Source organism: Ascidia mentula, chromosome 9 (assembly GCF_947561715.1).
Source record: "Ascidia mentula chromosome 9, kaAscMent1.1, whole genome shotgun sequence".
Classification (NCBI taxonomy): Eukaryota; Metazoa; Chordata; class Ascidiacea; order Phlebobranchia; family Ascidiidae; genus Ascidia; species Ascidia mentula.
The window spans coordinates 370,603-396,821 of record NC_138574.1 but is presented as its reverse complement, the minus strand read 5'-3'; the positions used below and the strand labels follow the sequence as shown (position 1 = coordinate 396,821).

General features: G+C 40.5%; 3 protein-coding genes across 4 annotated transcripts; all 3 read left to right on the top strand.

Moving 5' to 3' along the window:
* The first annotated feature begins 111 nt into the window (after positions 1 to 111).
* Positions 112 to 1,584, top strand: LOC145913533 (NTF2-related export protein 2-like). Its single transcript, XM_083001238.1, has 3 exons — positions 112 to 272; positions 1,019 to 1,108; positions 1,166 to 1,584. Exons 1-3 carry the CDS (start codon positions 180 to 182, stop codon positions 1,379 to 1,381), a joined length of 399 nt encoding a protein of 132 aa, XP_082857364.1. The 5' UTR covers positions 112 to 179; the 3' UTR covers positions 1,382 to 1,584.
* A 597-nt stretch (positions 1,585 to 2,181) lies between these two features.
* On the top strand, positions 2,182 to 4,522 carry LOC145913736 (uncharacterized). Its single transcript, XM_083001484.1, has 5 exons — positions 2,182 to 2,453; positions 2,944 to 3,116; positions 3,314 to 3,538; positions 3,676 to 4,021; positions 4,246 to 4,522. The coding sequence occupies exons 1-5, from the start codon at positions 2,182 to 2,184 to the stop codon at positions 4,520 to 4,522; spliced, it is 1,293 nt and encodes a 430-aa protein (XP_082857610.1).
* Positions 4,523 to 12,631: 8,109 nt separating this feature from the next.
* LOC145913520 (protocadherin beta-16-like) lies at positions 12,632 to 25,736 on the top strand. Of its 2 annotated transcripts, none has more exons than XM_083001221.1 (19): positions 12,632 to 12,800; positions 18,497 to 18,633; positions 18,903 to 19,117; positions 19,267 to 19,438; positions 19,601 to 19,714; positions 19,802 to 19,935; positions 20,206 to 20,417; positions 20,608 to 20,753; positions 20,900 to 21,203; positions 21,373 to 21,555; positions 21,845 to 21,977; positions 22,117 to 22,287; positions 22,550 to 22,720; positions 22,950 to 23,171; positions 23,428 to 23,597; positions 23,669 to 23,774; positions 23,984 to 24,086; positions 24,222 to 24,392; positions 24,600 to 25,736. In XM_083001221.1, exons 2-19 carry the CDS (start codon positions 18,510 to 18,512, stop codon positions 25,280 to 25,282), a joined length of 3,534 nt encoding a protein of 1,177 aa, XP_082857347.1. In that variant the 5' UTR covers positions 12,632 to 12,800; positions 18,497 to 18,509; the 3' UTR covers positions 25,283 to 25,736. The 2 variants fall into 2 exon arrangements, with proteins under 2 accessions (XP_082857347.1, XP_082857346.1); XM_083001220.1 differs by having other exon boundaries at positions 21,373 to 21,547; positions 21,837 to 21,977; positions 24,600 to 25,734.
* Positions 25,737 to 26,219: the final 483 nt, after the last annotated feature.

Below are 26,219 nucleotides of genomic sequence, written 5' to 3'. Positions count from 1 at the left end.
AAAATTTTGTGAAACATTATTATGGTAAACACAAACACTTTCAGTCCAGTTGTAGAAATTCAAAACAAGCCCGCCTTGATCTTTTGTTAAATTCTGGCTCCAGTATATTATAATATTTTACACTATTTCGAAGGGTTCAACTCAATTTAAGGCCAAACAATAGTTGAGAATACGATATTATGGGAGAAGTTGGTTTGCAAATTGAACAAGCAGTGGAAGCAGGGACAAAATTCTGCAATTTGTTTTATGAAACCTATGACAAAAGTAGACATGTAAGTACCAGATTGGAAAGTTTGTTTTTTGCGCGGGAGGATACGCAGACGTAAGCAACGTTTTTTCGTATGTTAATGCATTAGCTAATTAAAGTTGCGCTGATTATCGGTAAATTTTCGCAAAAGTGCGCGGTGGATGTTATCCTTTTCCAATTTGACATTTTTTCCAATCTTGTGTAAGTGTTTATCCTTAAACTTTCTAATAACTTTTTGCACAGTTTAAAGTGTCACAACTAGATTAGCTTATGAAGCAAAACTGTCTGCACAAAAACAATCAGCTAATGCATTAACCTTGGAAAAAACTTAGTTTGTCTGCATGATTGACGTTTGTTGAATAAAAATCCACCACAGAAATTAAAAACTTTCCAATCTGCCCACCAGGGCCATGCCAATTCCAGCAAATATTTTAGCAAATGGTTATATTTACATGAATGTAAATTTGTTTTGTTGTCTGTCATTTGGTGCAAGTATTTAAATATTTGCAATAGTTTACAATTATGCTTATTTCTGATATTTACATTTCGCCTACAATTAGACATTGTCAGGGTTAATAGCTACACTAAAATTTAGGCACAATTTGTCAATAATCGTGTGAATTTTAACTATCTGCATGCTCATTCAAGCTCACTGAATAACAGTTTGAAATATCTTGGGTTACAAATTAAATGTTATGTTTGCATGTGTTTTTTGCTAATTTTGAAATAATTGTTGCTTCATGGTTTTTCTAATCATGACTTCTTTTGCAGAAAATTGGTAAAATGTATCACGACTCAGCAAAACTTGTGTGGGAAGGTAACGGTGTTGAAGGAAACGACAACATACAAAAATATCTAAAGGTTTTTTGAAGCTCAAATCTTCCTTGTGTTTGTTACAAACCTCCCAAATTGTTACAGGATCTTCCGGGGTGTTTCCATCACACAGACTGGTATGATGCCCAACCTGTCCTCTCACAGTTTACCAGTGGAAAGGAGACGATAGCTGTTGCTGTCGGTGGAACGGTGAAATATGACGGCCACCCTATGAAGGCGTTTACACAAAACTTTACTCTCACAAATGTTGATGGGACTTGGAAAATTGTCAGTGACAATTTAAGGTTGCGAGCCCCATGACAACCTTTAAACACAAAAATTGTAGATTCAAGTTTTGTCCCCAAGGGGTGTTGTGCGCTGTATGTTCTGGATATTGAAATCAGTCCAATATAGTTAAAATGTCAGTTTGTAATTTTTCATGTTACATTTTGTTGTGGTGGAATTTCAGATAGTATTTACAGGGTAAAATTACTGTGGACGGTGAAAACGTTATGGGAAACACTTTTGGTGGTAATTTGATTGCTCTATTTTACAAAAGGGAATTACCCTGTTTCAAGATACAGGGTTTTTTGTTTGAAGAAATTTTCTTTCATCGAACTTGCTACCTTACAGCCGTCAGTTCTTGTACCAAGAAAAAATTTACAATTCTTAGCGACTAATTAAAGAAAAAAACTTTGCGAAAGGTATGATTTCTATGCGTGTCAGTGGATAAGTGAGGTCCGGTGCTTGAAACTGTTGCTTTGTCAAAACAAGCGGTGGTTTGTCATTTTTAGTAAGTTGGGTACATTAGTGGCACGTGGCATTAGTTTAAGGATTGAGTTGTTTAAAATAGTAGCAGATTTTGATAGTGTACGAGTGCCAAATTATTGGGGTTTGCTAAGCTGTGTCTGACATTTACGATTGAACAAATGGGCAAGTGGCGGGTTCGATTACAACTACTATATTCTAATGCGATCTCTTGACAGTGGAATGTTTTTTGCAAAAGTCATTAAATTTTATAAATATTTGCGTATTTCTTTTCATCGATGGCTTTCAAATAACTTCTTTGTCGACTGCATTCGTCCTAGTTTTCCACAAGATTGCACCGCAAATAAATTATCATGGGGAAGCTTTTGTACGGTCAGAAGAAGAAGAAGAAATCAACATTCTCACTGTCAAGAGTTAAAAAGATTTTAAATTACATATTATGGGCGTTGAACCCACGTCGATTGCTACCCCCTGTTATATTTGTGGCTGGCATGATTGGGTTGGTTTGTGTGCTTGCTTTGTCCTTTTCATCAATGGATCCTGTACCTCTGGGTGATTACATCAACAAGAGCGTCACTTGGGAAGGTCCGTTCGCCATAAACGAAGATCTGCAAAATGCTCGCAGGTTAGAGGTTGATGGTTGTAAACTAGGGTTGCCATACTTTCATTCATACGTCCGGGAATTTAAGAAAAATGGTTTTTGAACGTGGCGCCAATGAAGTAAAGTAATATTCCGTAATTGTGAAGGTCATCTGTGATATATGACCAAAAAGTTATCGCGCTAAAATGTCCTTAGAAATATGGGACCCCAAAACTTGTGAAGGTTTCTGTTCTAAATCGGTCAGGAATTGTGCTTTGACAGATAAAATAACCCTATTTTGAACACATTTGACGGTTCAAATTTAAAGAAACACAATGAGTTTTTGCTTTGAAAATGCCTTTCAAGGTAGGCATTTTCTTCCACCACCAACCGGGTAGGTCTTGTGATTTGTGGAGAATTTTAACCGACTTCTGGTTCCAATAAATATTTGGCTTTTTTAAATACAAAAGATCTTTATTCCCGTACTTTGTTGTGGCTTTGATTCATTTTCGTTTTCTTTTTTGCTGCGGTTTAGAACCCAGGGTGGCAACGTGAATAGACCCCGGTGTGTGGCGTACGATCCAATAAGCGGTTTGATCTACGTCGCCGAATCGAGCGGAAATATTTTCACATTGAAAGCTGACGAGAATGGAGTCCCAGGAGCCGGGGAGTCAAAATATCTGATCAACTTGCCGGGAAACATCGTCGGTATAACTTGTTCTGTGTTGGAAAAGATATCATGGCTTGTTGTGTGACCACTATTCGCTCATTGCAACTTCATAAGAGTTGATCTGGTAAAGATAATGGAAAAACATATATTTAACTTTTTTTAGTAGAAACTTACATTGATTTCTTGGTATTTTTTGTGGTCCAAAAACCTTGTTTCTTGTACAACTTTCCTCCAGCAATCAGATGCATCATGGGTCTTTTATTCGTTGCTGATTCCGAGCACGGATTGCACACAGTTGACCCTAGGGAGAAAAAATCTGCAATTTTAACACCGCTAGATGGCGTTAAACCCCCGATCAAGGCATTTTCTGATTTCTGCATGTCAGAGAAGGGAATTATTTATATGTTGGACAGCAGTTTGGATAATCCGAGTGGATCGCTCACAAGGCAACTTTTAGAAGGTATTAACGTTGATGAAAAAATAGTTTTTTTAATGTTATTTGACATAGCTGTGTTAAATACACGACATCGGCTGAGCTTAAAATTATGCAGGGAATTTAGTGTCAATGTAAATTGCTTTTTACCGATTTGTTTTCAGGGAAATGTACGGGGCGAATTATTGCTTTCGACCTCCTAAAGAACGTTTCCATGGTGATAAAAGAAAATCTGTGCACTCCGACATCCATAGAAATCACAGGCGACAACGAAGAACTTTTAATATCCGAAACCGCTAGGGGGCGTGTGAGTGTCATGAGACTCAATGACACAGAGATCGTATCTCACACGTATTTCCCCGCCCTCCCGGGAAAGCTGAGATCCAACCGGAGGGTGAGCATCTGGCTCACGCTTCACGCCGTGAAAGATGATTTTTTCACGAAGGTGAAATCTTTCTCGTGGCTGAGGAAACTTCTTGGAACTTTGCTTCCCGAGTTCATGCTTAGAAGGTTCGCTTGAGACAAAATATTAGTTTGGTGGTTTGTGGTTAAAAATCTTGCGTGACGTAATAAAACATTAGGGACGTAAGAACGACGACACACAAAATGTTTGAAAAAATGAAATAACACAGAAGGTGAGTTTTTCAGGTTAAAAATTAAAACAATTTTAATCGTCAATCAACTCAATATTTCCTATATTTACTGCTGATAAAGATTTATGGCGTTTTTTGCAGTTTGGCGTTCGAATATCACGGCGTGATCACCGAAATTCACCAGAACGCGACTCCGATTGAATCCTTCCATGATCCGACAGGGATGGTCCATGATTGGGTGACGGATGTTGCAGAGGGGCCGGATAGCATCTTGTTTCTAGGCAACGATAACTCGAAATATCTTGGTCGGATCGGAGAAAAACGAGAGGATTCTCAGCAACAGGGTGAAGGTCAACCGCAAGGTCAGGGAGGGTTTGGTTTCAATCCAAACGATTTTGCCCAAAACACTGAGTTGTAGTTGGACATAACGTCACCTCATAGCAACACAGAAGAGATGTTTTCTTACACTTGCTCATGTTGATCACTTCTTGCCCTTCCAATTCCAAGTTCAGATCTCGGAATTTCTTTGAACAAAACATAATGTTATTTGTTCCATAACTTGTGGCCAAGTGTATATTTTATTAGTGCCGCTAGATGTCGCGGTACACATAGTTACATATATTTCATGATACTGGGGAAGGATGTGGTTTTAATTTGCCATTTTATTCCATATTTCATTACTTTATGCTATTTTAATTGGTGGGTTTTAATGGTGTGTAGGTATTTTGTTCAACATTCTAGATAGTGTGATTGTTTCGTCATAATTTGTTTAGAGAGGTTTGCATTGAGCAAATTAAATAATCTAATATACCGAGAGTAAAAATTCCATCAATTTGACCTTGGGTAAAATGTTAAATAAATCACAACTTACATCCGGGTCATCAGGCCACAGTTTCAAAATAGAAGGTTTCAACAATATCTGAAGTCAAACTTTTCGACCCTCCCAAGAATTTCTTCTGTTAACAATCTTTGCGTCACGCCATGGGTTCGTTTGCATTCGAGGTATTTTAAAACTCCTTTACGTTAACGCGAGGAATTGGGACTGAGGGTGGTCAGTGAAAAGCAGGTTTGCGTTGAAGAATTTTTTGACTTCAAAACTTCCTCGTGCGAAACAAGGCAACAGTTGCCATGCGGACAAAAACACAACATTTGCGTGAAGTTTTACCCTTGGGGTTCGAACCACTTATTTGTTCTGTTGTCGCAAACGGGATTTCGTGCTAAAATCTAGAAGTTTTTTATCAACCACTCTATAATCTATAATATGTTAATTAGTTATTTGGCTAAAACACAGAACTGTGTTCACAACAAACCCCGTCGTCACATTCCTTCGTCCCTAGCGTTGGTAAACTCGACAACACTTTAAAATAAATAAGTGGGCTCTTGTAGGATCAAGCAAGGTATGGAAGCATTAAATTTAGTCGGGTTTTTAACAAGTCGTCGCGCAGTCAAGTGGCATAAACAATCATTTTCTCTCCGACTTGTTTTTGCCACCAGAAACCCGACACTTCTGTTTTTGCGCGCCCAACCGTGACGACCGGTTACCTTGCGCGATCGTAACCCGTCATGCGTAACGACAAGAGTATGTCGTAATTTTTTGAGGCCCTGGAGTGATTTTTTTTCTTTTTTTTTATGCTACAGTTAAAAAACAAGTTATATTGTTTACTGTCTGTAGTGATGACGATGATACTCAATGTGAGCAATTCTGTCTGCAATAATACAGTTTATAGTAAAATAACGTTTGCCACATTAACTTTTAAAAGGATATCTGACATGATTTATCGCAACATAAAATCAATGCAAGTTTTCTTCGATAAATGCAGTATTTGAAACGATACGGAAATAACCACGCAGCGCGACGCCGAATTAACCACAGACGAACCTGCTATGTTTAAAGTTGCGACGGAACGTTCCCAAATATAATTTATTATTTTACATCCAATGGAGTCACAAGGGACCTCGCGATTTGGTGTACCCTGGATTGTTGACATCTTTTCAACATGAAACTGTCCAAGAAATATTCCTGGCATTTTCCTTTCCACTGTGATTACGCAAAGGATTAATATTTCATAAGCTCCGTGTCTGTGTGACGACAAATTTCTTCAGGTTCTGTTTCAACCTCTCTTGCCAACGGATTCTTAAAGGTTCCAACACTAATACATGGCCTCGTAATTCTGGATGCAGCGTTAAATCAATTCTAACGCTTCAAGTCTTATCAATAACCGGCTTTAAAAACTCTTCTTTTCGTTCAGCGCGTCAACGCCGGCAACAGATATGTCAAATTTGCTTGGATAATTTGGTTCATTTTGTTCTGATTCAAAGGCATGTTCATCACGGGAATGGTTCGTCTGATTCTACTCGCATTCAATAAACTTTCTGGATGCTATTAAAAGGAAATTCATCAAGTAAATGTTGCCATACAGTTCAGTATTGTTTATCTTGGCCCCGAACGCTTTGAATGCATAACATTCTTCAATCAAAACGCTTCAAATCATTTGTTAAACACAAGTTGCTTCATTAATTAATATGTATTGAAGAGTTTCAATAAACATGTGAATCAAACCAAAACATTTAATTAACAATTTGTTGGTATTGGTCTTAAATGTGGGGAATTGGTTGGAGGAAAGCTTTCAATGTAAAGTAAAAACAGACTTTCGTCGGAATAAAGTCGATCCCACGCTTTCTCGAACCCCGGCTTTTCTGTTTAACCACAATCTGGTAACAAAGCATTGGTTGTCGATTGATGACGACGAAAACATGAAATCTAGACGGAAATAAACGAACTCTAGTTATTCCCTCATTCACTCATATGTTGATCGCCGAAATAACTCGTTCGAAACAAAAGCAGGCGCGAGAGCCGCAAGCAAAGGTTTCCAACCGGCCGCGACGCCACTACACGACTTGTGTTTACACCCATAACTAATGTAGTGGGACGACTATGGAGTAAGGAGCATTATATGGGGCTTACATGTTAACTGACTCTGTTTGTATCAAACTGAGTTACACGTATTCGGTGTAAACTCCATTGGTGGAAGGTAATCTGGACAAAAAACCCTGAATCGTCGGAACAATGGCGCGCGACGAGGAACACGAAAGCACTCGTGAGGTGGCTGCAACCCGAGAAGCGCTCCATTGTCACAAAGCGTGTTGTGGACTTTCTATCAGTCTTTGTTGCTCCGCCTTGTACATAGGTTGGTGAATGAGGGACGTGAGTTAGGTTACGCCCACTTTCTCGCGGCCTCGCAATCGGAAACAGAGATTCGTTCCACGAAGTTCTGGTAATTAATTTGACGGAAGAAGTTCCCACGAAAATTAAAGTGTTTGTGTCGCGTTAACGGTTTTTACAACAAACAATTGTCAAACGATTCTGACTTTTCTTCAATTAACATTGTGACCAAAATGCGCTGAAGAAATCGCTTTGACGAAGAAGCACGAAAAAAGGAAAGTTCTTCCGCTGTATTTCTCATGTTAAAGCGATCACCGATAAGAGTTTGTTTTTGTTGCAAATCCGACCAAGTTCCCAGGTTTCCTCCTCAATCAAGACTTTCTTGGCTTCGCAGTAAATTGCCCGAGCCAAGTAGAATCAGCCACGTTTTTTACCAAATAGTTGTACATTTCCACACATGCAATGTTACATTCTTGCACAAGGCTTGTTTCGCTTAAAAAGCGCTTCTTCAGCCATTAGGAATAGGGCTAATTTAATATGGTATAATTTATTTGTTACTGAATGCTGTTCTTGCCTTTTCCAGCATGCAATATTTTTAATTCACATTTTTTCCAAATATTTTATGATTCACTTTTTAAATTTTTCCACCAATATCAGTGCACCGTTTTGTCACGTGACTCCACCACGTACCAATCAATAGGCTGGATATCTGGCTTCCATTGGCTAATAGAAGAATCGATTTCGAACTCCGTCGACGCGAGCGACATCAGATTTTATCGCCTTCTCATCGGGGAAGTCGCGACTGACGTTCGAAATCAAGCACGATTAGAAACGTTAGCCTTCGGTAACAAGATTCGTTTCGATTTTTTCCTCCCCCGCAACAAATTACCCGATAATTATTCCCCCTTTCTCGCGTAAACGGAAATTTGTTTCTTCCAAAACCCTCAAGGCGAGAAATAACTTTAACGCGGTTTTATTTCCGACCCGTGACCGCGTTGAGCGATCTTGATGAATTTCACAAATCGATATTCGGCAACAAATTATCGTGTGGATGTTTCTGCAACAACTTTGCTTTGTTGCGAATACCCAAGTTGAACAACGAGAACACAACATTAATTTTACTGATCCTGGTACAGAACAAAAAACATTTGGATTTTCTATGTATCTTTCGTATTGTGTGATCCAGTGTCAATCCAAACCGTGCACGTATAAGTTGTATACAACATTTCCTTGCAGTGGTGAAAGCAACACGCTTTGATCGACCTCTGCTTGTAACAATATATAACCTTCATGTAATCACACCAAATAACCCGGTCTTTAAAATCTTTACACACAAAAGTAATCACGCGCGTACATTTCACTTGAAAAGCGCAGATTGTCGCGAGTCGCATAGCAACAATGTTCTAATAACGCGTGGACCCATTGTTGCGCGTTCTGCTTCCATTCACATGAAAATTGGGTTATTAACGACATGTTGACGCTTTCACAAAGTCGGGCGAAATTTCGATACTTTTCAACCGAACCAAACATTTTTACTCTGCGAAGTTTAAATTCGATTTCCCAAACTTGGGAAAAAATAACTCCTAGAAAAAAACTGTTCATGTTTTGTGAAATTGCGTTCATCACCTTCGTTTCCAGTTAACCTTTTCTTAACCTTGGTATGACCTGAAACATTTGTTTCAAATTAACTTGGCTTTGACCTTAGGACAACACAGGTGTCCCTTGTGTGGCCTGGGGTCATGAAACAACGAACTAAAAAACGTTCCAAAATACCAGATCTGGGTCAACCGTAGTTCAAAACAGAGAAAAAATCACAAAAAGGAATTTTTATGGATTTTCTCTAAGTGACGGTTCGTGTAATTAATTACATTCATGAATTTTTCATTTCCCTGACAAGCAGGATTGGCGCTGGACCACCGGATAATTTGATTGTCGACGATTTTGTTTTCCTTGTTTGTTTTTAAAATCGGTAATTCAAACGACCGCGATTTGCTCTTGTCGTATTTCGTCTGCGAAGACTCATTTTTCTCCCTCTTCCCCTCAAGGGCCCCCAAGGTCAAGTTAATGTTACTGAAGTTTGCGATCTCACTACAACGTATGATGGATCACCATTGTCACTAATTCGTAGATTATCAATATTGGCTGTACCCCGTCCTTTACCATATGACAACCCATCTTGCTCTGTATGCAGAGCATATACGTGAAGTTAAATCATAAAACTTTAAAATTGCATCTGTGAATATCTTGTGATTATAATTGAATTTGTGGCTCCTGAAGGTCACACACGGAAATTTTGATGATGACATTTGCTCATAACACGCCAAGACTTTTCAACGACATCAAAGTTAAAAGCGTTGTGGTTGCGTTTAAATAAAATTGCAGATATTCTGTAAACACTAAGATATGAATAACGATATCTTCGATTTGTGCTTAATGCTGTCCAAATTGCAGTTAGGTTATCCTATAGCTACGATACTAAACGGAAGGTCGGGTTGAACTTTTTCCGCTACCGGATTTAACTAATTGATTTTCCGTCAAAGAAATTATTTTAAACCAAGTTTGGAAACGATTTCTTCTGTTTGGTCTATTCCAGGTCTCATAATACATAACCCCCCAAAAATGTGTCGAGTTTCATTGAAGTTTGAGCGGAAATGAATGACGCAACCTCTGACCCTGTGTTCCGTGTGTTTAATTCAATACATGGGACACACGTTGGAGAAAACAGATGCGAGCGGCGCTTCTAATTAGCGAAGGTGTTAACTCGCCTCTTGAAGTGATGTTTGCTGATTGCAGAGCTCGCCAAACTACGGGCGGCGTTTTAACTTTGAGGTTGGCGTCTGTAATCTCCCTTGCAGCAAGTTTCGCTTCCGCTGCCTCGTGCTTTAAGACTTCTGCCTTGTTTCAAACCAGCCCACAGTTGGGAGATTTGGTGCAGTCGAGTTTTGCATCATTGTAAGTGCATTAATTGTTGGAATCGAGCCAGTTGCAAAACGAGGAGTTGCTTTAGTTACCACCAGTCCACCGCGCGTTAAAAGTTTGCTTTATTTAGTAGAGACAAAGTCAATGCAGTAACAAAGATGAGGCAGTGTCATATATATATGGAAATATATTTTGCACAAGAAAATCAATACGTAAAACCTTTATAACACTGATTATAAAGTTTTTAACGAGAGTTGAGATTTGAGTTACAAAACCGATTTTTGAGTTGCGTAAGCGTTTCTTATGCAACAATATAGCGTTGTGCCAGGGATACTATTGGATCAACTATTTTCGTCAAAGCTCAAAATTATCGATAAAATATTCCCGCTATATTGGATTAAAGTTCAAATCGCATCAAACTCTTGTGAACCCAAGTTGCAAAAGCTGAAAGTAGTTGCGGCATTGTTGCATTTAATTTACGAACGAAAGTGGGGAAGCAAATTGAATATTTTGAACTAAAATAGGTCACATGTATTGTGTAAAGAAGCATTTAATATTTTGAGCCATGGGCGGTGAAATACCATTAACATTTGAACACTTTCTTATATAAAGTCTGTTCTGAATTGTTTGGCTCTTGTTGCGAAATGTGTTTGCAATTTAAACGCTTCAATGTTTACCAATTTACCAGTTTCGACGCGCGGTAGAATCACCATCATCAGCACACACAGACGAGCAGCCGTGGAATTACATCCAGCATTGAACATACAAGTCTCACATAGCGCAGTTTAAACAAACTATCAACTGTTGACAAATGTAATTCACTGGAAAGCAATTGAAACATACGGTTAACGTCTGGTACAACATCCAGACATGCATTGAGTGAATGTGTTTGGAAACGCCGCGTGTCGTCGCGTGATTTCAAGTCAATCTGACGAACGTAGGGTCTGCCCAGACTGCCTGGAACCTTTTTTCCCTCCCTAGTTGTCGTTTTATCCCCGAGCCACCCGATGGTTGGGCAGTTGTTTATCGTTGGAAGTCCGGGTGACGCGGAACCGAATGTGATCCAGATTTAAGGACGTGTATTGAACGGACTCTACTTTGTACAGGAAAGTGAGATTGAGATTTTGTGTTAAGGAATTGTGGTCGACGTTCAGTGTTCAATTTAGACTAACATAGGAAGGGTTAGTAGGAGAAATTCCGATATTCCCCTGCGCTGCCATGTAATGGTAAAGTGTAGTAACAACGAAACACTTCATTGTTTCGTGCAAAGTGAAGTTATGCAAGCTTGCGTTTCCTAAAGAAGTTAAAACCGATTTGTATTCGAGCCGCACTTCGCAAGCGTGCAGTACCCCCTCCCACCAAGGCAGTCATTAATATTTGCCGTTTGACTAAATACTTCCTCACTCATTCCCTCGCAGTCGAACTAACCAGAAACTGGAGGCGGTTCCTTGAAATTTTTGCGACTAACATCCCCTGGTTGGTTTCAATTATGCAGGAGCCACTTGCAGTTAGTCTGCAATTAGAATTGCGCGCGCGTTCCCTTGTTCGGATTAGCGTTAAACACCACTTGTGCAGCTTGTAGAGGTTTCGCGAATACGGAAGCCTCTTTTTTGTTTAGTGGCACGTGTTTGCATTCAATGGTCAGCGAGGGTAAGAGACTTGATTTATTTGTCCAAAGACAGATGCAGGCGAGGTTGTCGCAGCATCCGCGTGGAGATTGAGTTCTCGCTCGGTAAATAGCATGAGAGGTTTTAAAGCAATGTTTATTGGTGCGCTGTACAGCTTGTGTTGCTTATATTATATAAAATATCAATATTCGTGCGCCTTGTATATTTGTAAGATTTTGGTGGAGGTTTGGATTGTTTTTGTGTTGGAAGAAGACAAACAGCGGTTGACGCTTTCTATTGTTCCCGACGTTCGATTACAGAAAGGTGCGACTTATCGCGGGTTTGACAGATGTTATAATGCGCAGTCATACCAACATTCGGTTTAAACCCCGTTCATCGCGCGTTTGTGTTGGTATTAGGTCGAGGTGTGCCCGTGCCACCGTTGTCTTACACCCACACTCACAATCATAATGTTGGTTTACGGACCGAGTCTTGTCAAAACTCAACCCCCCGATTCGTAGTCGCGGTTTCCCGCCGCTTGATTAGGATCGGGTTTGGGCTTACCTCATTTCCAAGACTTTCTGTGTTTGTTGAAGTAAATATTTGCGGTGAATTTGCTTGTTTGTATCTAACACTAGTTTAACGATTTTCAATGCAAAATTAATTCATGATCTTTGGGAACATAACGAAAATTAAAATCAACCTAAAACTGCTATGGTTTTATATTGAAATGTGATAAACTCAGGTTCACTGTGTAGATTTACTTAATTGTTTTGCAAGTTACAATGCGACGTTCGTTTTTGCATCCTAAACTTTAATTGTTTTAATTTCAAGCTTGTTCTTTCACAACAAAGGTTGTTTGTTGAGACACAATAGGAATTTTGCACCCTTAATTAAACCGTGGCCCGACCCTGTCAGGAGATTATTGATTAAGTTTCACGAATAACCGAACTCACCCAAGCCGAAGTCGCCTGTGCAGAGGATTGGAAACCGCCATATATTGGAAGGTGAGATTTCCTTGTTTAAGTGAAAGCCGTTCAACACAGATGCGTTGCAACTAAACGCAGCTGTCCGAATACACACTGCTCTCGTGTCATTGGGGTCAAACCAATTGTATTCCGACGAGAGTTCTAGAATGTTGTTGTGTTACGTAATGCATTCGAGAAGTCGGTTCAACACAGGGAGATAATTCGAATGCGAAGGGAATCGGGACAATTTACACGGTTTTAAACCAAGTTATGACGGCAAAATTCATGTTTCTTGCCACACAGATGGAGAACTTATTTTGGCGTAACACACTTTTAAACCCCCAGCATTAGTTACCTCAACACCGGGTGTAGTAGGGCCTGGTATACGAGCTAGTCATCACATTTGTTTAACTAAAAGCACTGCCACTTGTCCAGGCGAAGTTTTATTGGGGAGCAGATCAAAGGGAGTGCTTTATCGCATTTTCGTCAAGCGTCCTTTTAATCCAGGCCGCTTAGAAATGTTTTGACAACTATTAGAGCGCGCGGTGTTACAAGATGGACGCCAAAGCGCAGTTGACACACATATACCAGAACTCAAGTATACAACCGACGTTTTAAGTAATCCTGGCTATAAATCGTTGGAAACCCGGTGGGAAATCGAGCTAAAAGTGTGATAACCTCTCTGCAAACTGCCAAGTGTGCAATTAGGTATTAAGTGTTCGGCAATTGATTTAATGTAGGTTAAGAAATTTTAATGACTGCTTTGTTTGAGTGCAACTGGTCAGATTGTGAATGTTTGACACCTCGTAAACCGACACGTCCTACAATTTGGAAAGTTTGATTGCCGTTTCTCGTGTTTTCCCACAAGCGTGGACGTTTGACATTTATTGTTGTGAAGGTTTCGGCTGTCAGAAATTCTTGCCAGTAAGCGAACACTTCTTGGTCCCGGGATAAAATGGATATTTCCCTTTCGGCTAACACATGAATGGCCCAATTAAGTAATTACGCTGGCATTCATAGCTTTGTTTGCTTTGCTACCGTAAGCTCGGGTTGTTCGCAATCGCCCATTTTTTCTCCTCACGCTTGGGCTGAAATCTGACAAATTTATAATTGTGAAACCACTGATTAGCAACAGGCCAACGGCAGTGTTTAAATTGAAAGTTGTTTTGGGCAATTATGACTTCACACCAATACGGCACGCGAGTGATTATGACGTACAATCAACGTGTTTGTTAATTGAAAGCACCAGTTCGATTAAACAAGTGGTCGTTTGTAAGGAGAAGCAAACCAGAAAGTCGCTATAGAGTGTAGTTGTGTTGTAGTAAGCAGGTCCTTCATGCGATGCATTGTAGTTGAGTTAGAACAGCATGTGTTAGTTTGTAGCACCACAGATAACTGTTGAAAACAAGCGATGACCCTTGAGTGCTTGGACAAGAGTTTGTTCGGTTTCTGTTGTCTTAAACCTGCCGACAACATCGCGACTCCTTCTGATGTTAATTTGTTCGGATTTTAGTGAACGCGCGAACATCTCGATATCGATTTCCGCGCTCATCGTGTGACCAGCTTTCCTCAAAACAAATCGAGAGCCATCCCAAGTGCCATCTTCACAAATCCTTAACTAGTCTCCTTCATGTGGGCTTCGCTGACCAACAGACTTAAATAACCACTAGGTTGAGATGTTTATGTTTGAAATATGTCTTGGTTTAAGCGCTTGTCAGAACCGTCCACACATTTGTCGCGTATCTTTATATTTTCTGCGGGAAATCATTTCATTTGTGTATTTGCAAGGATTTGGATCCGACACGTATGTTCCTTCATGGGAATGGGCAACTGTATCGCTTTGGACAATATGGCATGTAATTTCTATCGGCCCGTCTCCCGCCAAATCCTTCACGCTCTATTACGTCATAATGCAATGAACAACAATGGCCGACAAGCTGTGAGGGACAGAGAGTTTCGAACTAAGTCTAATTGTTGAACGTCAATTACCACCATTTGTCTGTGGATGTGGAATTAGGAGCAACCTAATGGACCGTGCTACGATTCAAACTTGATTTTTACGTCATTCACTGGTGGATTATTATGGTGGCGCTTCCTAAAAACATAGTGATAAGTTAAGTTGTTCAGTTGATGGATAGCAGGTGTTGGCAGGATTCATTTAGTTTTCTTCAGGCGAAGGTCAGAAACTTGAGGCAGTAATCCATACAATGTCAGACAATTTAAAGCGTAGATTCAAATCAAATTGTGAAAGCATACTGACAGAATATGACAGTATTCGATAAAATGAACTTTGTTGTCGGTGCAAAAAACTTGCTTTGAGTAAGAAAGCACTTTTGCGAACTGCAGTAAAATATACGTTCACTTAAAGGTATTGATTACTTTCTTGTAAAAAAATAGCTATTGATATACACGTATGTAGTGGTTGGAAATTTGTACGTGACGTAGATTTCACGTAATGATTGGATCGACTCAGACAGCATCGCAAGGTGCGAGAATTGCTGCCAAAATCCAGCTGCGCAAAGGCAGGGGGTCACAACTCCACGGGGAATTTTGAGCCGATTCTATTAAATTTCAGGTTGAGATTGTGTCGCACCCCCCGCTACTGACCTGTCTTCCAAACCTAATTACCTCAAAACGATTCGGTTAGATTGGGGTTTTGGGTTTATATTTTGTAAAACCTACCTCTGTAACTAGACGGGACGCAAATAGAAAGACATTCTACATTGCTTTAACGTCCATTTGTATCAAATTAACTGTGTTTGACGCTGGGTGCTGTGAAACTTGTTGCATTAAATTTAATCTCAGTTAAGTCAGTAAATGTATTTTACTTGTACAACTTGGTATATAATGTAGGTAGTTGATATTCTAAACATCTGTTTGTCTTCTGGGCACCACAGAACCGACATTATTGATTTGGCTCCAGGAATTATAAGATGATCCTTTCCTTCTGTAAAAATATGTCGTACTAACGTTGTCTTTTGTGACGTCCGTCTGTGTTCACGAGACTAGAGTCTGTTTAGTTAAGACACGGTCTCGTGTCTAGGAACGTAATCGTCTACTAATACCTTGTAATTAGGTTGCAGATTAATTTGGCGTGCGTCTACTCACAGGTGTTCCTACCGACTGTGGATTAAGATCTTTTTTTCGCAGAAAGATTTTGGAATACGACAGGTTAAGAAACTCGCACTGTGTTGTTGCTTCTGCTGGTTGCATTGGGAAAAAAAGAATAGATAGAATAGCATTTTGAATTAATAACAGATTTAGTGGAATTCCAAGGTTAGGAAGAAAGCGGAAAGGCACACAGTCGGTGTTTTTTTCACAATATGTTTAGGCTTCGATTGCTTCGAAAATCAGACAAGCTCTGGAATCAGATTATCTTGTGATCTTTTTCCACCTCACTGCACACGTATTGAGGTCGCTCTTCCCTCAACTGGGTTAATGTAATTTTACGGCATTTATGGAAGCAATTCTTGCCCTAAAATGTCATTTTCCGGTGTCTGTTACTGACAGTGGAAGGAAGAAGAACTTTTGGTTGGTTATCCAGGTCGAGTTTAAGGGGAAGAAAAAATTATTGAAACAAACTTTTGAAGTAAGGGTTGTATTCAAATGCGTTACCATTTGAGAGTGGAATTTTCCATGAGACAATTGTGTCGCCCAAAGTTTTCGATTCCTCTCAAACAATTTTGAAACCAGCCGCAAAAATGAAGGCACCAGTGTTTGGGTCGTATCTCGTTGCGTTTTAAAACAGTGAGAAAAGTGTCGAGAAATGTGTTTGAGGGAAAGGCACTGACCGTAAATGCGGTCTCATGCGTGAAGTTAAACATCGTATCGACTTTCCCAAGAAGCGCCGACTTCAGCTTCGTGGTGGTCGTGGCTGATTTAACTCTGGTCTGAGTCCCAAACACTAGCAGTGTTTCTCTATGTTGTCGTGAAAAATATTGCCGACCACCCGTTCGTGATGTAGAAACTGCTGCGTTAAAGTTTCCGTCACGAATATGATTCCGGTCGTTAATAAAGTCGCTTTAAGCTACGACGTATCGACGGGTTCAACATTCAATTCCATTAATCAAGCCACGCGGAAGCCGGCACTCGCGATAATTTGTCTGCATCCGCGTAAACCAAGACGTCAATTAATTAAGTCGATGCCGGCGCCATTGCGCATGCGCATTGCAGCAGCCACTCAACCAAATCTTAATACGACGATAAAGGTTAATCCCCTATCGAGTATAGCACGTAGCATCTGCCGCAAGGGAGCGACCATCTTTCCGCCAGCTGCCCCCCCTCAGCGGGATGTCAACTTGTTGATGGACTTGTGAAGTGATTGGACTTCACACGAGACCGCGCGGTTATAACTGTAGAAGCCGACGCTCTACTTTCATCTCACCGTTAATCCCCTGTAAAGGTGATGGCTCAGCTTTTAAGGGTGCGAAGTCGTTGAAAGATTGTTAAGCGGTTTTAATGAAAGAAAATTTCCAGGATCGAAATTGTTCCTTTTTATCCAATCTAACATTTTGCACAAGCTGCATTTTGTAGAACATTTTACATGAAGATTCGGCACAGAAAATATTCGAGCTAAAATCAATCTTTCGGCATTGGATTGTTGATTTAAGAGGGTATTTTTGTAGAGAATATTATCCAATTTAGTGTGGCATCCCAAGTTCAGGGTTGAGTGGCGTTATTAGCCGACCCTCTCACATTGCCACACGTGGCGTGCAATGAATGGATCGAGATTCTTCCATGCGAGGTCGTTTATCTTTTCACAATTTATTGAAATTCTTTCGTGCGACAAATTTACCTTCTGTGGGTTTTGGTGAAGCCGCCAGTGCAAGGGGAAGGTAGAGTTGGAAGCGTCGTCTGGCCTGACGGGGTTGGACCAGAAGTCAACTCTTAACCTCGCATGAAACCAAGCGAAAAATTGCTTGAAAATTCTGGTTTGGTTTGTCGCGTTGTTGTAGTGCTTTTCAACATGGCGTGTCCATGAAGTGCCTGAACGGGAAAACAAAATGTCGGGCATGTTTTCCTCCTTATTCGGGCTACTTGAGTGGGCAGGATTTAATCTTGTTGCATGAGTTGGCGATTTTTGTGTAAAAGAAAATGAATGGAAATGCTCGAAATATGGACAGGATGTGTTTGGCTTTGATTAGTTTGAGTTGAAATCAGATGAAAGTTTGTCGTAAAATTTTGTGAAAGATGAAATAGCAGGAATGGATTAATTTGCACGATTACCACAAACGAGAAGTGCGGTTCGTTGCCGAACATTTTGCTCATCTTATGGTCAACGAATTCCTAGTCATGATACTGACTCGTGTTTAATTCATTTAAATATTTCAGTCGTTTACTAAAAAGCGCTAATTCGATTTATTACAACAGAGTCAGAAATACTGAGGTATCGCGTATCGTTTTAGGTAGGCGGCGATATCAGGTTTCCTGGTGTTTCCGCAGCTTGCAACTCTCCAGATCGCCTCATTGATTTTCCTCCGTCTGGATTGAAACCCTCGCGTAAATTACCAACCTACACTGGGCGTCAACCGTTTGAAAAATGTTCCAAATTATTTCGATCCATTTTGCTATTACGACAAATCGCTTTAACGCCGCGCTTTGTGACTCACAATCGCCAGATCGCGCGCTTTGGTTGATAGGTTAAGTGGGAGCAATTTCATTTGTGCCATTCTGAAATCGTTTCGGCGATTATTGAATAGTTGCAATTTCTAATAAGACCCATTTTGTTTTTGCAGCTGAACTGTAATCATGACGTGTTTTGTTGCGTCATTATTACTGACTGTCATCGTCACAATCTCTGTGCATTGTGACGTGTCTGCAGAGCAAATTATTAAGACATACAGACGGACGTATTTGGAACAAGAAAGCAGAGGTAAAACAAGTTTCACAATTTTTTTCTGCGCAAATTCTAGATAAGATTTCAACTGTTCGAGTTTTTAAAGAATTTTTCTTTAATTTAGGAACATAACTGACGGTTTTATTTATCTTTAATACGAACAAGATTTCCAATTCACCTTCATTTTACACTGAAAATGATTGTAAAAAACAATCGAAACGTCTGTAGCATGAATTTCCCAACCATTGTATTTTCTTCAACTGTTTTCACACTAAATTGAACACTTGAAATACTTTTTACCCTAGGTTCCGAAATCTATAACTTGAAGAAGGACGTAAAAGGCAACGTTCGATTTACGTTGAGTAGTCAAGTGATGATGTCAGGTTCTGACGTCATAGCACGTGACACACAGTGGGTGAGTTTGAACGAATGGACGGGAGTTTTGTCCGTGAACAGACCAGTGGATAGAGAGGAGGATTGTGGAGTCGATGACATCCATGATTGTGTCATAATCGTGAAGGTATGGAATGTTGTTACAGCTGGTAACAATTTGTGGTCAATGTGAAAAGGAAAATTTCAAAACTTGTGAAAATGCATATTTGCGATCTTGGTGTTCAATCGCTTTAGCATAGGCGATCTTGGTGTTTTAAATAGCCATCTTGTAAAAAGGTTGTTCGCCGCGAACCTCTGCAAATTATCAACGTGGAGTTAGATGTGGCCGATGTAAACGACAACAGCCCAGTTTTTCCTGTTAATCCGATCGTTGTGAACATAAGCGAATCCGCCAATATTGGAAGTCGGTTCAGTCTTGATCGTTTCATGGCAACGGATCGAGATATTGGTGAGTCTTCGGTATATATCGGGTCATTCATATTAACTTTGAATTGAATATAAAATGGAAGCATTTGGGGATGGACAGAATTTCGGTTTTGCTTGAATAGATTTGTTCCTGGGGAATTTATCGTTAATTGAGCAAAGTAGGAAAGTTTTGTTTCTGTTTTAGGCGAAAACGCTCAGATCAGCTACAGCCTGAAAAGAAACTCGTATTTTGGGATCAACGAATATAAAGATGAAACTGACGCTTCAAGACTGGAACTTGTGGTTATGGAAGAACTTGGTAAGAATTTGTTTCTCTGGAATTTATTGTGTTAAACATTGGTTGCTTAAAGTTGAAACATAAATTTGACAATGAACTTCCTCACAGACCATGAACGACTGAATCAAGTCGAGTTGACGTTGAAAGCATCTGACCATGGAACTCCTAATAAAATGACAACCGCTGTTTTCCGTGTCAACGTCATCGATGAGAACGACAACACTCCTGTTTTCACTCAGCCAGTAAGATATCACCTTTGGTCTCCAATCTCCCAATCCATAATTCATGCGCAAGTTAAAAATCGAACTCGAAAGATCTTCTACGATAATTGTTGCAACTTGAAATAATCTGCAACCTCTCCTGTTGTTTAGTTGAAACATTTACATTTCTTGCCATTTTGTTTCGTTTTGAAGCTAAATTAAACAAAGTTTTAAACCAGAAAATACAACAATCGCATTTTGCCGCATATCGAGCGTGGTCAAGTAACCCCATGTATTTCTCCCCCATCTCAGATGGTGACGATGAACCTGAGGGAAAGTTTGCCTGTTGACGAAATAATCACAACGGTTGAAGCGCACGACTCGGACAGCGGAAAGTTCGGAGAGATCCGATATTTTATTCCCACCAGAGGGAACTCGAGAGTTGCACGTGGCCTTGTGCGGGTAGATCCAATCACCGGAAGGTTATATTTACGACGTCACCTCAACCATGCGAAACACAACGGGTATGTATCTCACATATTCACATTCCATTCATAGAAACATTTGAATTCTTCATAAAATACAATGTGTTAATTCACATTCACTAAAACACGGGAAATTGAATTCAGCAACACAAACTTTTTGATCTCAAAAAGGCACAAGATGATTTTACGTGGATTATTGCGATTGTTACGTCATAATGTTTGTTTCCAGACTTCGAATCACAATCGGGGCGCGAGACCAGGGTGGTGAAAATTCGAGAATTGGGAAAATGATTCTTGAAATCCGTGTGGTTGACGTCAACGATAATTCCCCTTTTATTCAAATCGCGATCACAGTCACAACTGAAGGAGGGACCGGTATGTGGCGCTGGAGAGCGTGAAAGTGTTTTGTGACGAAGCGAAATAAATTTAACATTTCACAAAAAATAAACCAAACTTAAATAAATTTCCGTCTCAGGTTTTTGTGTAAATTATTCCTAATTTTTCTTCTTCTCATTTTGCAGCTTATCTGCAAGAATCTGAAAAAGACGGAGTTATTGTTGCACAAATCACCGCTGATGACGCAGATAATGGCGTCAACGGTGACGTCAGAACCACAATCTCGACTCGCACACTTCGTTTTCCTACCGTAACTGACAGAAATGACGCAATGGCTAGTGACGTCAGCCCTGTGGTGGGGGAGCCGGTCAGTGGATTCTTTGAAATGGACGAGAGAGGATTTGTGAGTACACTGCGCTCATTGGATCGTGAAAGCATACCGGGTTTCGTGATTGACATCACATCATGTGATGGAGGATCACCGAGGAGGTGAGATCATGTGAAATGACTGAACGCCGCGCCCAGATACGTCACTGATACGTCACAAATAAACAACTAAACAAATAAAATCCTTGTTTTCATGCAAAAACATTTTAATGTTATGAAAAATGCAATGAAATATTTAAAACACCTCGTGACAATCCCCCTCTTTGTGAAGATGTTCGAATAAGAACCTGACCGTGTACTTGCTCGACCGGAACGACAACGCTCCTATATTCGATGACGTCACTCCCTTGCGATTGGCTGAAAACACCGAGATCGGATCGTCGGTTGCCGTGGTGACGGCGACGGACCGTGACCGCCTTTACCAACCTGCATATCGACTTGTGCACGTAAGTTTGTTGGGGGGAGAGGTTGCGGCATTTGCACTTCGCTAAACCCATCGTTCGCGGGGGTAAAGTTACACAGTTTGGGCGTCTTGATGGAAGTGGAGGGGGGGTGTGGACAGCGCTCGAGGACTTGGGGTTATCGAGTTACAGATAGATTACATCTAAATCCCCTTGCAATAATACTGGGTTTAAAGTTTTAAATCATGTCGGTCTGCTTCCTGTGTTCTCGCTTCGAAAATTGCGTTCGATGTTTTAATTAAACTTTCCAATAATAATTAATTTGTGATTCTAGGGTTCTAGGATCGTCCCTTCCACGAACGGAGTGATTCGATATGGTCTTGATGGAGGGAATAGTTGTTTCGGAATCAACGAAAAAACAGGAACCGTGAAACTGATAGGAGCGCTTGATTACGAGAAGAAGAAGGATTGGAATGTGAGTTTGGTTGTTGTTCATCTACTTGGTGTTTGTCACTTCTATTTATGCTAAATAATCTGTTGTTTTTACTGATATGTCAACCGCGTTACTTCCATCGGTGAATTTTTGAAACTAAAGATTTTATTTTTCACTTTAGCTCAAGATCACCGCTAGCGATGAAGGGGATCCCCCACGTTCGACGCAGGTGACGTTGCGTGTTGACGTCACAAACGTAAACGACAACAAACCGATTTTTACGAATCCTTCCGTTTCCAACTCCACTGTTTACGCAACAATAAAGAGTGAAAACGTCATCACAACACTCAAGGTTGGATCTTATTTACAATGACCAAAAGCTCGAACTTTATTGCAAGCTCTTGTCAATCAAATCTGAATCATTTCCATTTTAATGCAACCGTGGTGCTTAACTACGAGTGTTAGTTTTATTGCATAATATGACATTTGTGTTTGATACAGATTATCTGAAACTTTTCGGTTGATAAATTTGCTTCCAGGACAGATAAAGTGATAAACCCGTGCTATGATACCCGCTGCATTGTTTATACAAATGTTCGTTATTTCTCCTCCAGGCTATAGATGCTGATGATGAAAAGGTTCGATATTCGATATCGCTCGAAAACGGAAAGAAGCCAAAATCTGGTGGAAAATTTATTGTGGATCCGAAAACAGGAGATCTTCGTCTAAACTTCAGTAATCCTCATCTCGATGATATGCTGGGGGATCACTACATAACTCTGAAGGTAAAAAATCATTACGTGCGTTTGAACACTTCGACAGCCCCGTACATAAACTATGTGGGATTTTACAATTAATTATACAATGGTGATGATATCCCTTACGTCTTGTGAAGGAACAGCCCGAAATTGTTATCTCCAGAGATCCAACTATAAATACTAAATCAAACATGCCTTGATGTCACGTGATAGAAATATTGACCAATCAGCGTCTAACACGTCTTCCCTTACACAGGCTCACGACTCTGGACTTCCTGCATCTGCCGGTTACACAATCCTTAATGTAAAGGTTACCGACCTTGCTCTGCATCAGATTAGATCCATGCAGGAACAACTTGACAAGGATGTTGCTACCGGGGATCTCACTATCGTCCTCATCGCCTCCCTGGCTGCTGCAACTGTCCTCCTCATCATTGTCCTCACTGGGGTCGCAGTTAAATGCAAGAGGGAGAACAAGGTCAGTTGCAAAGAAGTTTCAAATATCGTTGGTTGGTTAAAACAACATCTGTAGTCACTTTTCAATTGATATTTTACGCCTATGCTTGTTTACATCACCAGTATCGCTTAAGAAAATATAACGAAGTTGAATTTGCAAACTTCGTTTCCAACTTATTCGCTGAAATTCTCAGATTCCCTTAATTTTTCCTGCATCATTTTATCTGTGTATTTAAAATAAATAAACAAAGATGATTAAACTCACTTTGATTCCACAGGAAATTCGAACTTACAATTGTCGAAATGCTGAAACACGTAAAGGATGGCAACTCACCGCCAGCCAAGGAACTCTCACCAATGATGTAGCAGTGACGTCATCAAAACATTTGATGGCATCACGTGATTCGAACTTAAACAGCGTCTGCTGGGGACAGAACGGAGACAAACGGTACGCTGATTGGATAATATCAAATTAGGCAAAAAGCGATTGGTTTGTAATGTGGTATTGTTACGTAACAGATTGTACAGTGACGTCAAAGAGCCGATGTTAAGGAGTCCGATATCACACAGTTCTTCCAATTTGAGTCAAAGAACAATCGAAAGAAAGATGACAAGTTTCTCCAAGGTAAGAAACGAGGATGAAGATATCACACTGCTAAGCAACTGAGTCTTGCGTAAATGCTGACGATGTTTTGTATCGAAATATATTTGTTTGATATAAAAGTAAACAGATTTTAACCTCTGAACTACGTTGTCATAAATGCGGCCTTCTCGACTAAATACACGATGAAGATATGAAACGATTTTAACTAAATAACAATGTTTTTGTCACAGCCCAACGCTCGCTCCGATAGCGTCCACCAGATGGCGCCACAGATAGATGGTGACAGTGGGAGGGGGGATAGTGACCATGACACCGGAAGTTACGAGGACAAAGGTGAGCCACAACAAACTTATTTAACACGTGTGTTATTTTTACATTGGCGCTCGGCAAATGATCCGTGCCCAGGAGGTTGCCCGGACAACCCCGGGATAATGTACAATATACTGACCGCTGTTACTTCACTCACAGAATCGATGCAGCAGCACGAACAACAACCGAAACCTGTGGTTGTTCATTACCATGACGAACCTTGTGACGTGGCAGTGATGGAACTTAACGGGAGTAGCGACCTTGGTCCTCACTGCACGATCAGTTGCAGGGAAATTGGTCACAGCGATAAGTGCTGGCTTCCAGTCTACGGTGAGTGCTCCGGAATGCATTCAACCTGAACTCAATGTTTGAAATGATTTTGTCAATGAAAGTTTAACCAACATAGAAACCGGAGGTTACGATTTGAACACAAATAGTGGGACATATGTTTGTATGATAACCTGTGTCATCTCTTACACTATCACAATACACGTGCATTCCGATGTTCAGCCATCAATGTACATTTTCCTCTCGTAGATTCTCCAAACACCACCGATGACTACGTAGACCCCAGACGTTGTAACACACCATCGTACAACTACCAGCAAATAATTAACAGCAGCCCTATGACACCTAGTGGTCTGGAGACGATCAGTGAAACCCAACCTCTCCACTCAGTTCTGGAGAACCAAGATGACGAATCAGATGCAAGTTACCTAATCGAGCCAAACTACCCCCACGCCCATGCATCTGAACCTTACTACAGCGATGCAATGTACGCCCACAGTTACACGATGCCCTACCAACACCGCATGGACGCAAGATCCCCACATCAACCCCAACACTACGAAACCGTGACCTCATATTTACCCGGACAGAGCTACGTTCAACGTCAACATTCAGCTTCTGATTTATTCCACGACGGACATAACTCTATCGCCCACGTGCGGCAGCAACCACCGCAATATTATCCTACTTATTCATCCAACAGTCGCTGCACGAGCCCTTCAGCAAAAAGCGACATTACCGCCGCTAAGAGGCGCTCTACAGCTTCGCTCCATGGTGAACTTTTGCACCGACGATTCCTCGCCGTGGCCCAGGGGTCATCTCGGGTCGATGACCTTCAGGCAAGGTCAATGACCCCTACGCAGTACGGTCAAGTTAGCATGCAGGAGACGCAGCAAATCATAGACGACATTGACCAACTTATCGACAATTAAATTCCACACCCACGTTTTGTTCACTTCGAGTTCCAAACTCCAAGATTTCTTCAAATTTGTCACTTTCCACCATGTGATGGTCGCTTCATTTTAAGACAACCACGAGTGATTTCTGCACTCACTTTTTACAATCATGCGTGTTTTTCCCATCGCCCCCTCATGACGTATTGAATCATGCTTGTTTTTCTTTTTTTACATTTGATTTTTGTGTGTAATAAAGTAACCCTGAAAAGATGAAAGTTGGTTGTTGTCTGCGCGTATTCCAACTAATGACCTCAAACCAAAGCGAGTTACAACATGCGCCCATTAATTTTGTGTTGAACCGTGGTTACCAAGTTGTTTGTTGGCAATAAATCATGGCACAATCTGCGAATAATTATAAAATCCGTCCAAAAGTTGATGGAAACAAAGAAACTGCAAGTAAACTTCTGGTGAATCAGCTCATGAGCGCTGTAAAAGTTTCCCCAAGCTGAATTTGTTTTTTGTTTCAGAGAGAAAACAATGTTTTACGGGGTTTGCACTACCAGCGTTTTTTAGTTGCGTGAAAATAAATCTTTATTCTTTAAAAATCAATTTGTAAAATCTTATTTCAGTTACCCTTATAATAATTCAGAAGGCAAACTGTCAGAAATGGGAGAGGGGGCTAAAACAGATTAGCAGAAAATTTCCTCAAAGTTTAACCATTTGTGAAATAAGTATGAAAAGTTTCATTGGAAATGTAAGTACTGAAGACCGCATATCAGTAATTATATTAAAATAGTTTTGCCCGCGGGGAATGCCCGTCTTGTACCTGCGTCATAGATAGTCTCAGTTCCGTCACAAGGCAACCGGTGATGCGTTGGGGTCAATTTTCTGGTTGAATGAGCAAGAAGTCACGTGGTGTAGCCAGGGCGATTTTCAGCGTGTTTAGTGCAGTTTTAGTGCATTTTTTGCTCTT

What these genes read in the sequence shown, in the direction of transcription:
- LOC145913533 (XM_083001238.1), top strand. Translation starts at nt 180, where the DNA reads ATGGGAGAAGTTGGTTTGCAAATTGAACAAGCAGTGGAAGCAGGGACA. An exon ending in CCTATGACAAAAGTAGACAT is followed by an intron (nt 273 to 1,018) that starts GTAAGTACCAGA and finishes CTTCTTTTGCAG; the next exon opens with AAAATTGGTAAAATGTATCA. An exon ending in ACATACAAAAATATCTAAAG is followed by an intron (nt 1,109 to 1,165) that starts GTTTTTTGAAGC and finishes AAATTGTTACAG; the next exon opens with GATCTTCCGGGGTGTTTCCA.
- LOC145913736 (XM_083001484.1), top strand. Translation starts at nt 2,182, where the DNA reads ATGGGGAAGCTTTTGTACGGTCAGAAGAAGAAGAAGAAATCAACATTC. An exon ending in CTTGCCGGGAAACATCGTCG is followed by an intron (nt 3,117 to 3,313) that starts GTATAACTTGTT and finishes ACTTTCCTCCAG; the next exon opens with CAATCAGATGCATCATGGGT. An exon ending in CACAAGGCAACTTTTAGAAG is followed by an intron (nt 3,539 to 3,675) that starts GTATTAACGTTG and finishes ATTTGTTTTCAG; the next exon opens with GGAAATGTACGGGGCGAATT.
- LOC145913520 (XM_083001221.1), top strand. Translation starts at nt 18,510, where the DNA reads ATGACGTGTTTTGTTGCGTCATTATTACTGACTGTCATCGTCACAATC. An exon ending in TTTGGAACAAGAAAGCAGAG is followed by an intron (nt 18,634 to 18,902) that starts GTAAAACAAGTT and finishes TTTTTACCCTAG; the next exon opens with GTTCCGAAATCTATAACTTG. An exon ending in AGAAGAAGAAGGATTGGAAT is followed by an intron (nt 21,978 to 22,116) that starts GTGAGTTTGGTT and finishes TTTTCACTTTAG; the next exon opens with CTCAAGATCACCGCTAGCGA.